Source organism: Echeneis naucrates, chromosome 16, assembly GCF_900963305.1.
Source record: "Echeneis naucrates chromosome 16, fEcheNa1.1, whole genome shotgun sequence".
NCBI classification, from domain to species: domain Eukaryota; kingdom Metazoa; phylum Chordata; class Actinopteri; order Carangiformes; family Echeneidae; genus Echeneis; species Echeneis naucrates.
Genome location: NC_042526.1, coordinates 20419864 through 20433645, shown reverse-complemented (window position 1 = coordinate 20433645; position 13782 = coordinate 20419864). Strand labels below are relative to the sequence as shown.

Sequence of the window (13782 nt, the reverse complement as noted above, 5' to 3'; positions counted from 1 at the left end):
GATTGAACAGCATGATCTGGCAGTAAGCCAGAGGTGAGTAAGTAAGAGGTGTGTGATGGTTACCTGTATGACCTGGTGGTGGATGGGCTGTTGGAGGAGTAGAAAATCTCAGTGTTGTAGAGAGAACGGTCGGTAGCTGGGGATGGAGGAGGGTTCAGCATCTACAACACAGCATCCAGCTGTTATTTTACTGGGTACAGAGACAACATCACAGAGGTGTGTGTGTGTGTGTGTGTGTGTGTGTACCTGAGGGTAGAAGGCTCCTTTAGTGGATGAGGAGCTGCTGGATGAGGCTCCAGTCACATGGTTTCTGTCGTACAGAGGGGCTCCACTGCTGCTGCTGCCCATCAGGCTGACTGAGCTCATGATGGATTTCCCGCATGTGATACCTGCACATATTAATTCACCTTTCAATGATCCAGAGAACAGCTGCATGGCAGAATGCACTTCTGTGGCATTGGGTCTGCTCTTACCTTGGAAAGTGCCGTGCTGTGAACTGCTTGGGGCGATGAAGTTGAGGGGCACATGGGGAGCACCGCTGATGTACTCGTGAGGGAAAGCCCCGGTGGGGCCTTTGTAACATCGACACACCACACGCTGACACACAAAATAGGCTCCTCCTATCACAAAGACGAGCAGGATGATGGCGATGACCGGACCTATGGTGTTGGACCCAGTGTCAGGGACCCCGCTGGACGGGGGAGACATATACTCTACATATGGAACAAAGACGAACATAGGGTCCAGTGTAGGAAAGGTAAAAGAAGGAAACATTCTGTACTTGTGGTTTTGTCAACATTTTTACCACAGGCAAGCTCGTCTGAGCCATCAGGACAGTCAGAGTAGTTGTCACACTGTTGTTTTTTAGTGATGCACTGGTTATCACCACATCGGAACTGGTTCGGAGGACAGATTGCTGTGGGAGAGGATGAAACAGATCCAGTTGTACTCAACAACATGTAGAAGCAGGTCAGATTTCAAATCAACTGAGCAGTAAAGCCTCTTAGTCTTATATTATTATGCTACTGGTGGTTAAACATGCTGCATTTTATATGATAAATCAAGAGGAGAGGACACAATGTGATTTGAACCTGTGCTGTAATGTTTTGACATGATGGCATGTCTAAGCTGAAGGCTACTGTGGTCATTTTAACATGTTAAGCCCTGACCATATTTTCAGGAAGAAATTCCTAAAAAGACATACCCAAAGGAAATTAAGTATTGCTCCACAATAAGGTTCATATGCATGCTCTTGGTGTCTAAAGACATCTAGGGACCTCAGAGAATGTATTCACAGTCTCAAAAATATTGTGCCTTTTACTGTACCTGAGAAAATTGGAATAAACCAAAGGGTAATGTGAAAATTTTATGTTTGCTTGCCCCCCCCCCCCCCCCCCCCCCCCCCCCATTTGACAGAGGAGAAAACTACAAAAATTCCAATGCATTGTTCCCATTCAATCACTCATTCACTGCACATTCACCAAATATGATAAAATTTGATCCTCCCCTACCCAAAGGTTTTAGTAAGCACCCACCACCAGGTGGGCACAGTTTTTTTTTTTTTTGGTGCAGTTTTCAATGTGTGCCAGATAGGGTATTTTCTACTTCCAACGGAAACAACTACTTTAATACTTTAACACTGTCACTATAGCTATAACTACATCTGCAACTATAACAACTCCCTTAAACTGCCGAACTCACATACCATATGGACACCCTATGCATGCACCATGCACATGGTACGTGCACTGTCACCTTACTTCCACTGCATGTAATAGCCTCTGGCAGTAAGGGTCTTTATGTAGGGAAATGACTGCAACTGGGTGTTGTAATTTTTAGATTGTTTGGTATCATTCGATTCTGTAGCCTTTCCCTGTTAATAAGGCTGCAACCATGGCTGTACTGGAGCTGGACTTGGATCATACAAAGCATTTCTTTTTTCTCCACTCTGCATTTTCAATATTATGTTTCATCTATAAACAACTTAAATGCACTTTTGGTCTTGTTTTGTGGACACTAGGATCTAAACCTTGAGCAAAACTTGAAAATAGACACAATTTTCCTGTTTTTCTACATTTTATAGTGGATGATTGTTTCGTTCATTTTTTTGGCCCACTTAACAGGTTTGACCATGCTCAACCTGTGGCCAGGCATAGACTTACTCTCACAGTCTTGCTCATCGGAGTTATCAGCACAGTCGGGTTCTCCATTGCAGCGCCTCTGAGCATCAATGCAGCCTCCTTTATCACACTGGAACTGGAAGGCTGAGCAGACAGGACAGTTTTCCTCGTCACTGCCATCCTCACACTCAGAGAAGCCATCACAGCGCCACGCCATGGGAATACAATCGATCTCCCCTGTGGAGCAGGTGAACTGTTCTGTGGAGCAGGTGGGAGGCTCTGAAAGACAAGAAAGACGCAACAAGTTCACAGTAAGACTAGTAGCTGGACTAAAGAGGATTGGAGTACTTGCAGTGAGACCCAAATCCACATGAACCCAAGTGAAGGAGGCGGGTTAGTTTGACACATTTCTTCCCCATCTGCAGAGATATAATCCTGATCATAAAGGAGTTGATGGTTCACCTCCACAGCGCAAAAGGTCCTGCAGTAACACCAGATGCATGGGACAGGAGCAGCGCGGTGTACCGTCACCCTTAGCAATGCAGATATGTGAACACCCTCCGTTGTCATGGGAACAAGGGTGGGATGCTAAAGAGAGGAAACAGTCATTACTAAAGAGACAGAAACTTCCCTGAAGATCATCTAGAGATGGCTTTTGAATGCAGGTGTTGTTCAGTTTCTTCAGGCTATAAATGACCAATAGGCACAAACATCTGTGTATTCAGTTAGAGAAAGAGGAAGATTAGTTTACCGTGCAGCCAGGACTTATGTGCTAAACTGGTCATACTCAGTACTTGAAGGCCTCTCTTAGAGACTGGTGCACAGAGCCTCTCATTGCATGAGTTTGATAGACTGAGGCCCATACCAAACTCCTGGGGGTCCATCTCTTCCACAGCGTGGACAGAGGTCAGGTACGATATTCGTCCCTGGATGCGTGTGCGTCCATCTCCAGTCAGTTTGTCCACCTTCTCTATCATCTGCAGCTGCCGGTCGATCCAGTACAGGTGGTCTCCCAGGACTGTCAGCCCCATTGGCTGGAGGATGTTGGAATCCTGGAGAACGATGCGATTGGCTCCTGGAGTAATGATGTAATTATAAGAATGATGTCAGTACATTGTGAGTAACTCTGGATTTTTAAGTGCACTTTAATGTTTGCAAGTATCCAAAAGTCCAGAAATCCAGTAAATTTTTTAAGAATAGTTGAACGTTGTGAATATACAATCATCAATGATTTAACATCTACCTTTAGACAAAGGACCTCAAACTCAAATGAGCTGGGGGTCACTACTGCCACCCTCATTGGAGGGAGTGTTTAAGTAATACAAAATAAACTCCCAGATGTTTCCAAAAATTTTGTGATTTATTTTTTTTATTCAAATACATTGCTTACTATCTGTGCACAATATACACTTTCCTAAAATTTGAAAGTAACATACTTCCTACTGTTCTTCTGCTACGACAGCAACTTTTTCTTGTTCTTCATCTCCCTTATTCTTTGTGTTGTCTGTTCTGGAGTGCTACACTGTATGGCTCCAGACCTGCACTCTTCCTGTTCACTTTAAAAATTTTACTTCTGTTGAAATTATTTTGCATTTACAAAATAAATGTGTTTTTCATTATTTAAATTTCACAAGTGGTTTTATCAATTACTGTGGGGGCAAAACAAGATACAAAAAATAACCTCAAAGGCAGATTTACAGTACTATTTTATTGGGCGGTCAAACAATGTTATTAATCGCAGGCTAGCTGTGATTGGGGGGCCAGAAGTGGGGGATGGGGTTGCAAGTGACATTCAGGCTGGGTGTTTGAGACCCCTGCTTTCGACTATATGGCTGTATTGACCTTTGAGAATTAACCTGGACACTCTGAGCTGATTCCACCCCTCTGAACAAAAATATCAAGATTGTGAGGAGTGGCCCTAGTAAAGGTCTATGTTTGGTCATGTGCTCAGTGTGGCCATAAATAATGACACTGCCCTATAAAATCACAAACTGTCTAACATTAATTTTCAGTCATTCCTCATGGAGCAACCCCCATATATTGACCTCAACAAAATCAACATGACATCACACATCTTTTTTTTTTTTTTTTTAAGCCCAATCACTCACACTCATACCTACATGCAATTTAGAGTCACCAACTAACCGAAACATGCATGTCTTTGGACAGCGGGAGGAAACCGGAGTACCTCGGGAAAGCCCATGCGAGTACAGCAAGAACATGCAAACACAGCAGAGAAAGGTCCCAGGCACTGAACCAACAACCTTCTTGTTGTGAGGCAACAGTGCTAACCCCTATGTCGCTGTGCTCCTCAAGCTCAAACATGTTACTCAAAATAATCAGCCAATCAGCATCTTCATTAGATCTCGATCAAATGATGTTGCATTCTGATTGGCCCACTTTAACAATATATTCTGCACACTCACCTGTTAAGTCGCTGCTTTCAATGCGTTTGAGGTCGGCATCAACCCAAAACAGTTTCCCCAGTTTATTATCCAGAGCCAGAGCAACAGGTCGGATCAAACCAGTGGTGAACAGAGATTCCCTCTCTGTCCCGTCCAGACTGGCTCCCTCAATCTTCGCTGAGCGCTCTTGAACCGTGGTGAAATACATATACCTGATGAGGAACACACACTCACATTGTGTCACTGTGTCACCATGGACATGTCTATCAGGAGCAACATTACTTAACCCAACAGCTTTTATTTTGGGAGCAAAATAATGGTGAGCTCACCCTTTCTCTGCATTGACCACAATGACTCTGGGCTTATCGATGTCGTCCTTCAGCACCACGCCTACTGTTTGCCCATCCATCCTCTGTATATTGATGGTGCTGGTGGTCTCGCAAGTCCAGTAAATGTGGCGGCTGTAGGGGTCAAGGCTCAAGTCGTGAAGTTGGTTGTCGACTGGCTGAGCAGTGCTGCTCACGATCATGGACTGAAACACACAGGTACAACATAAACTTCTCTGATACTAGACCCATCTGATCTATAAGATCCTTCTTGCCAATCAAAAGCACCAGATCCTTCTAACCTATCGGAGCCATTACTTTGAATCTTGCTACAATCTTAACCTTTGGATCAATCTGTGACTTATTGCAACTGAGAAGGCTTAATTTCTAAAACAACAGGAGCTTTTGAAAAAGAAGAGGTAACTGACTGAATGAACCACTAGGCACTTCTTATCTGTACTCCTGTCTTTTTCTTCTATTCATCAATGCTAACCTATTTTAACTGCCTTGTTGTTAACAGTTTAGAGTAAGGAGTGTGGCTTTTTAGCTATGAGAAACCCAGAAACCTCATGGAGGTGTAGATTATGGTTGCTGTACACTCGGCTTATTGTTTTATTGATGCTGCTGACAAATGTGGTCACAAAGCCAGATGAGGGTGGCAAACATGAAATTAGAAAGACCAATCTTACCATTGAGCCATCATCTCTGGCTCGGCGTATGTTCTGCCGCCCATCCAGCCAGTAGACCAGCCGGTCCAACGGGTCATAGCTGACAGCTCGGACATTCCTCAGAACATGGATGGGCAGGATGATGTCAGGACTCTGCTCCCCTAAGACCATCCTGCTGATACTGGCCTTTTGACTGAAGAGCAGGAAGCTGGAGGGAGCTGTAGAGGGGGATAGGGATGGAAGAAGGTCGTGAACGGGTGGGGGGAGAGAGAGTATACGACAGGAGGGTGAGGAGTGAGGGCGAGGGAGTACAGTGACAGCTGACAGAAAGTTTTGAGTTTTTCTCAGTATATTTTGAAATATAAAGATAAACAGAAAACCAACACCACTGAACACACACACAATCCTGTGAGAACACCTGAAGCATACATTTCAACCAGCTGGGCCTTCAGAGAACTTATTTGACCTCATTAACATGAACCAGTTCAGTGTTTTTAAGGTTCTTTCTAGAACTTTGGCTGAAGCTGTTGTTCCTTCCACCAACCAGTCAAACCAAAGCAAACTTTGTCACACTCTACTTCCTAAGTCATGGATAGATAGATTTTGGGTAGTTAGAGGAGTTCATTTGAGCTTCAAGGACGCCATATGTCAGGGGCTGGGTTTTAGTCTGTGTTTTGGGCTTTTTTTTCTTTTCCATTCCCTCTCCCACTTGTGTTGTCATCAGCTTTGGTGCAGGAGGCGTGGCTGAACTACTCTCCACCTTCCCTGGTCTGCAGTGGAGGCACAGCTGGTTCTTGTTTGCCACTAATCAATCACTCCATAAAGCCCTGGCCACCTCTACATCGCCTTGCCAGATAATTCCGACTTGCTTGGTAGTGCTATATCCGAAACCCTTGTGGTTCTTGCCCTCGAGCCTTTTTGTTGCGGTTGCCTGTTTGCTAACTTGTCTCCTGTCCTTTTCCAGTGTGTGCCTCCCTGTGTTTTCCGTGTTCCCTGTCACCGGCAGTTATATTCAACAGGACAAATAAAGCACTCAACCCTGCAACTCCACCTCAAACCTCTGAATGTGAAACACCTGCATTGTGCTGTTTAAAACACAGCAGCAGCTTTATGCTGCGGTAGTTGGTTCAGTTTAAAAATGTTTAATCATCTGTACAATAAATCAACTCTGATCCTGATCCACTTTTTAGTTATTTGTAAGTCTCTTATTTTTTTAGCAGACAGTTTAGTTATTTAGAGAAACACAAAAGATATCTACTGAAAAATGTCAAAATCTAACAGGGTTTTATATGTTCCTCAATTATCTAGACAACCTTGTGAATCACTTGTGCTTTCTTTGTTACAGAGCTAAAATATGGACATTAGGGGGGTTGTTGTTTTTTTATGGATTGGAGCATTTGTTAACTGGTACAATAAAAATTGCCAGCCTGAATTATTGTCCTATTGTCCTATTGTCCTATTGTCCTATTGTCCTGTGAGCCTATATCACAACCAGACTGGATATTGCTTAAAATATGAATATAATAATATCTGATATGAATAATTAGCCTGAAGCCTATAAAGTAAGGTTGTGATTTTCCTTGCTCGCAGCAGCCACGGCTAAGTGGAGACAATTATGCACAGTCTACAGAAGTTTCAAAGTCTATACAAGCATATTTGTTGGCAAGAAATTATTCTAATCAGTATGTATAATGTATAAAGATTAGTTTTCACAACTTTATAAACCAATTCTGTGAACTGAAAAGGAATGATAAAGCTGCTTGCATGCACGTGTGTATGTGAGAGAGAGTGCCTCATTTGGAACTGGTTTTCCTGTTCCCACTGACAGAGAACTGAATCCAAGCTGAACTGCTTTGAAAGAAGGAAGCAGGGCTTGCCTTTTGTCTGTATGTACGGAAGGCTACTGCACTTAAGTATCTAAATACATATGCACAAGCACACCTGTTTGGTCAGATATAAATGGAGGTGCTAATGTGTCTATTAAGCTCATTACTTTCAATACAGCGGAGGACAGAGTAAACAACCATTAGCCTAGAGGCTGATTATTTCATGGTGGTTGCAAATAAACTCTGCAGCTTAAATATGGACATTAGGGTTTTTTGTTTGTTTGTTTGTTTGTTTTTTATGGTTTTTTTTAACATTTGTGAACTGGTAAAATTAAAATTCCCGACCTAAATTACACCCTGGACATGTCACCAGTCCATCACAGGGCCAACACACAAAGACAAACAGAGACGAACAACCACTCATGCTCGCATTCAACCTACGGACAATTTAGAATCGACATGCATGTCTTTGGATGGAGGGAGGAAACGCACGCAGACACGGGGAGAACATACAAACTCACACGGCCGGGAACTGAACCTGTCACCTTATTATTGTGGAGTGACAGCGCTAACCACTATGCTGCCGTGCTGCCGTAGTTTTTGTTTGTAAAATGAAAATTAAGAAAACAGTACAATCGCCTACTATATAATAAAGTACATATCTTTTTCTACATTGTGTTCCTTCAAATTACTAAACTGTCTTTGCTTATCAATAAAAGACTTGACTTCATGATAACTTAGGAGTGGATCAAGATCAGAGTTGATTTATTGAACAGATGGAAACATTGCTCATACCTTTGTTTTTTAAACTGAACTGACCAAACTAGCATAATGTTGCTGCAGTGCGCTGTTAACCCTGTAAAAGCACAACAAAGTTGAGTGGAAGTGTGTGGGCAAGTCTATTTGTGCTGTTGAACAAAACCGCTTTGAAACAATCAGAAAATAAGGTTTTTATTGATCTGATTCACTGCTTCCTCTCTCTATTCACTCTCTAGCTCACATCACAGCGTCAGTCGATCTGGTGTTTCAGTTTAACCGGTGACTGTGCTAAGTAGTGACTATCTCACATTACAATATACGTTACGAGAGGTGAATGAGTCTCCTGAACACCTGGGCCTGGGCCTGGACGGCTACTGCCCTGCATGTTTTTGATGTTACCCTGCTCGAACACACCTGATTCAAATGATCAGCTCATCATCAAGCTCTGCTGAGGTCTGATAAGGAGCCACTCATTTGAACTGTAGCTCTTCAGGACCGGAGTTGGTGAGTCCTGAGTTAGATAGTAATCACAGATGAGAATGTATCTAAAAAGGATAAAACAGGCCTAATAAAGACTTTCAAGAGAGTTTGTGTGAAAGTCACCTTTTAACACGGTCACCAATGAAACTGAAACACTGGCTTTGTAACTCCTTTGCTGCTTACTTCCGGAGCAACTCTGGCCCACCCGTTCATGTTCATTGCTCCCTGCTGCTGTCTTATGATGGCGTTCCCCCTGCTCACAGATGTCGGGTGGATGTTTGGGTACATTGCGGCTTCAGATGAAAAATACAATTACTCCTCCACTAAAAAGATGCGTAACTCACATGAGAATCATGTGTGAATCCGACCAAATTAAACTAGTACCCACAGTAGATGAGGTCATGGGTAGTTAATGGGGGTCATGGGTAATTAGAGGAGAGCATGCATACTTAATCAGAAAGATGGTTTAACAGACATGATCACGTCAACTTAAGTTTTCACAGTAAGTCACAATAAGTCCTGACCTCAAACCTGTGGCCTTTCACTCCCCATCTTATGTGTGCCCCCTCTCTGTACTCACAGCTACAGTTTCGTCCATCAGGGTTAAGGGTGTAGTGAGAGGCGCAGCGGCACTCGGCTCCAGCAGGTGTGGCTAAGCAGAGGTGGGCGCAGTTTCCGTTGTTGTAGGAGCACTCGTTGGTGCCATCCTGACGGGATGAGTGGAAGACTAGGATGTCCAGCATCAACTCCAGCTGGCCCTGACAACCCAATAATGATACAGCAATAACTCCATATTTTCATAGAAGAAGAAACAATGGTACAAACCAAAGACTGAGAAACAAATCAAACTGGTTCCACACCTGCAGCACCACTGTGCGGTTGAGTCCGCTGCGCTTGTCAGCTCGTTCAATGCTGCGCAGGTTAAAGTCTGTCCAATAGATAAAGTCCCTGTATTGGGTCAGACCAAAGGGGTGGGGAAGGTCATCCACAATGATCTCACGCTGAAGACCTGAGGAAGACAAGATACCATATATTAGCCTGCTCCAAGCATGATGTCTGCACCAGTGTGATTGATCAGTTGGAGTAAACTTGTTCTTAAAATAATCATATTTCCCCCCATCCATTTTTTGGTGCAGTTAAATACTCTGGATTTGGGTTTCAACTGAAGAACATTGACATGCTTGGATTTCTCAAATAAATTATTACACAGTTTAAGTTTAAGAATCCATTCAGGCATGTCTGAAGCGGGGAAGTGTGGTGCATCACCCATCACCCAGGTCTTGAGTGGCACAGGACGCGGGCTAGAGAGAGAGAGTCAGGAAGCAAGAAGCCCCCCCTTTCCAACCCCTTTGGCTTTACAAAATAACTGGTTTGGGACAGGTGCAGTGGTCGCTTTGAGAACTCAAATGAGTAAGTGAATAGCTTCCTCAAAGACACCTTCAGTGATCCAGTGAGGGGGCAAGACTTTGGTGCCAATCCTTGGATTCCCCGGCGGTTTGGAACACAACGGTGCACTAACGCAGCTCATTACACAAGATCATGAGAACAGAGGTGATCTGTGTTGTGGTTGGACCTGGCCAACGCTTATGGATATCACACAAGCTGGTTGAACTTGAACTGCACCGCCGCCATGTTCCGAGTAAGATAAAGGATCTGATCCTGGATTATTACAATAATTTAAAGTTGAAGATCACTTCTGTCAGGCTCTGGACTTGTTGGGCCTAACTTTTAAGGCCCGATTACAGCTCGACGACAGACACCAATAAGAGCCAAGTCACCATCACTACAACTTCAGTCCAAGGGTGCAGATGGATCTTACAATGTCTTGAGAAACTCATCACCTGGGCCAGGATGAGTTTTAAACCCACCCTAAAAGTCGCTGAGGCTTATTAGAACATCTCCCCAGCAGCAGCCCAAAGGCTCTGGCAAATGACCATTATTGGTGGCGACATGACCAGGTGCTAAAGGCATTTGCTGAGAGTTTAGCATAAGCCAATAACACCGACAAACAACACCATGCATCAAAGCAGTCACCTAAATCAATGCTAGAGAAAAACCCCAGACTCAGGCAAAACCAATGAAAACCCTACTCCACACAGCCTGGGAGCTGCAGGCTGTCCTAGGAAAACAGCTGACATTCCTACAGCACATTGTGACAACTTCACTCCATCCAGATATGATCATCACCTCAGAGGCCCAAACACATCTGATCATACTGGAAATGACAGTGCCTTGGGAAGAGCACTTTGAGGAAGCTAGTGGAGGAGTACAGGGGCAGAGGCTGGAAAACATTCTACAAACCCATAGAAGTTGGCTGTAGAGGATTTGTAGGACATTCTTTCTGCAAGGTCCTCACTCAGTGGGAGTCACAGGAGCAGCCAAGAAGAGGGCCGTTCAATCTGCCAGTGAAGCTGCAGAAAAAGCCACTAAGTGGCTTTGGTTGAAGAGGGTTGTTATGTGGGTAGCTGCTGGGATGCAAGTTGGGGCCTGACTGACCCTAGCTGGGTTGCCTGGGGTAGGGTGTATGTTCTGAGACCTGAAACACCTTATGGTCTTCAGTCACAAAATCAATGATACTTTCCCAGTGCACCCTGGACACGTTTTCTTGAACACAAGTAAGTAGTCATCTAATCAATACTCAAGTTAATATGAAAAGTATATCAATGACACAGTGAAATAATAACACCAGATTCTGATCCTCTGTCACGTACAGACAGGTCAGAATAAGATACTGTGGAGGACATGAGCCCACACAGACTATAGGCAGCTGTTGGCAAATCAAATCAAATCAGATTTATTTATATAGTGCCAAATCATAACAAATTTACATCAGGGCACTTTACATATAGAGCAGGTCTAGACCGAACTCTTTATAAAATTATTTAAAGAGACACAACAGATCCCCTGATGAGCAAGCACTTGGCGACAGTGGCAAGGAAAAACTTCCTTTAAGAGGCAGAAAGGCACGGGGGGCAGCCATCTGCCTCGACCGATTGGGTAGAGAGAGAGAGAGAAAGAGACACAGGGGGCAGGGGCGGGGGGGGTAGAGTAGGGAGAGAATGAGAGCAGAAGTAGGGGATATAGTTGTTAAAGATAGTCATTTGGGTGCAAAGAGAGGAGATTAGCATTGATGCACAGAGAGTATAATGATGGTGGGACAATGCTTTGTGACAAGATATTGGTGGGTGTTTCCAAACCTTGCATGTTGGTGCTTTCAATCATGCACGTGTCCAAGTCAGTCCAGTAAAGGCGATGGTCTAAGTAGTCAATGGTCAATCCGTTGGCTCGACCCACTTTATCCACTAGGGTCACGATGGTACTGCCATCCATGTATGCTCTGGCTATACGAGGTCGACCTCCCCACTCTGTCCAGTACATGTAGCTGCAGGGACAAGACACTGTTTTAAACAGGACTCGTCTTAATGTGCAGCCTTGGTTTTCCTTGATCTGTTTGACTGGATGATCTCAAGATAGAACCTGTTTCCACTTAAATTTGTTTTGTTAAGAAAACAACCTTGTTTTTCTGTGTGAGCGTCAGTGTGTGATTGTGACATGACATCAGACCCCCCAGGCAGCTGTACTGAGAGCTCGGGGCCATGACATCACCATCTGTGTTTACCACATTGGCACAGGTACACAACATTCATAAAACAGGCAGACACACACAGGCAGTTCAGGTGGTTTAATTGATGATGAAAAGTGATGATGCTAGCCATGTTTAACAGTATCATCACTCTCAGCTGGAGGTCATGGTGAAGAGAAGCAGGCCGTTGCATACCAATACAGTGACATGATAAACAAGCACCGAACTGCATGTGTCTGATTGTGAATCACTCGTCAGACTGCTGCTTTTTGCTGATGCACCTGTTACACATTTGTCCATGTGTCCTGACAACAGAACTCTCAATCTTACCCATTGGCTGGGTCCAGTGCCAGTGAGCGTGGATTGTCCAGAGAACGTGGGTTGTCAAGGTCCTTGCAGACCAGAACCTGCCGGTACTGGCCGTCCAGCCGAGCCACCTCAATGCGGTTTGTACCTGTGTCGGCCCAGTAGATGTTTCGACCCATCCAGTCAACTGCCATACCTTCTGGGTAGTCCAGTCCGAACTCTATGACATGTTCTAAGGAGCTGCCATTCATATATGCTCTGCTGATCGTCTGGGAAGCAGGAAGACAGAAATTGAGCAAAAAGCAGGCAGCAACACTAGCATTCAAATTGCATGCACTGACTCAGCCATGTAACCCAGCTCCTCCCATATATAGTGTCATGTTTCTGTTTTTCACTTTTCTGGCCCCGCCCACCTTGGCCTGGATGTCTGTCCAATAAATTCTCCTTTCAGAGATGTCAAAATCCAGAGCAGAGGCCTCCTTTACCCCCGTCAGAGGGATGGCTACATCGATGCTGTTGGTGCCCAAAGAGATACTCCTGATGTTATCCCTGAGGAGATGACATAGCTGCTGTTAATCTGTTCATCATCAAAGCCAGGACTATGGTTAATGTCCTGGCAGCAGATGACAGCAGTGGAGTCTACCTGTTGGTGAAGAGCAGAAAAGCCTCAGGGACCACACAGGTCTGCAGGTCTGACAGAAGCTCCATCCCAATGGGACAGGCACAGCTGACAGCCTGCCGCCGCCAGAAACACAGATGGCTACATCCACCATTCTCCACTGCACAACCATTCGTACCTGGACACATGTTCAAGACGAGAAAGTTCCAGCAATCAATCAACAGTGACCTCTTGCAGCATTTCACACCTTTGCCCATATCGACCCTGCTTACCGTATGTCTCTGTCACTTTGGTGGCTTTCAGTCCCATTAGGTCTGGCAGCTGGTCGATGATTATCTCCCGCACAGCTGTAGCTTTGTGGACCCTCTCGATACTGCGTCTCTGCCAGTCAGTCCAGTAGATATAATCACCCAGCAGAGTGAAGCCAAAGATATGGGGCAGCTTGTCCTCCAGCAGAGTCTGCCTGTTGCTGCCGTCCACATTGATCACCTAATCGAGAAACAGAAAATACATGGTTAGTGCCCTTGTGGTCAGAGTGGCAGTTGTGGAATATAACCATTCAGCTGGCACGCCCAGAGGTCAAAAACGTCCTGTAATGTAAACAAGTGACAAGATTAAATCTGTCCAAAAAATAACAAATCATCAAATGTTCTTCTATAGACCACTAGAGTCCAGCAGTGAGTCAGCCTC

The 13782-nt window shown here is 44.5% G+C and overlaps 1 protein-coding gene across 3 annotated transcripts in view; it reads right to left on the bottom strand.

Moving 5' to 3' along the window:
• lrp5 (low density lipoprotein receptor-related protein 5) overlaps window positions 1-13782 on the bottom strand; it is a 77983-nt gene that overhangs the window by 7333 nt on the left and 56868 nt on the right. For all 3 annotated transcript variants that reach the window (XM_029523288.1, XM_029523286.1, XM_029523289.1), the window contains exons 12-28: window positions 13365-13581; window positions 13117-13270; window positions 12887-13022; window positions 12498-12742; window positions 11782-11966; window positions 9445-9593; window positions 9165-9342; window positions 5541-5737; window positions 4855-5057; window positions 4547-4737; window positions 2986-3195; window positions 2583-2708; window positions 2163-2399; window positions 806-916; window positions 474-713; window positions 247-389; window positions 64-161 (exon numbers count right to left, since the gene is read on the bottom strand). In XM_029523288.1, coding sequence (XP_029379148.1) covers window positions 64-161; window positions 247-389; window positions 474-713; window positions 806-916; window positions 2163-2399; window positions 2583-2708; window positions 2986-3195; window positions 4547-4737; window positions 4855-5057; window positions 5541-5737; window positions 9165-9342; window positions 9445-9593; window positions 11782-11966; window positions 12498-12742; window positions 12887-13022; window positions 13117-13270; window positions 13365-13581 — 3020 coding nt within the window. The remainder of the gene's footprint in view (window positions 1-63; window positions 162-246; window positions 390-473; window positions 714-805; window positions 917-2162; window positions 2400-2582; window positions 2709-2985; window positions 3196-4546; window positions 4738-4854; window positions 5058-5540; window positions 5738-9164; window positions 9343-9444; window positions 9594-11781; window positions 11967-12497; window positions 12743-12886; window positions 13023-13116; window positions 13271-13364; window positions 13582-13782) is intronic.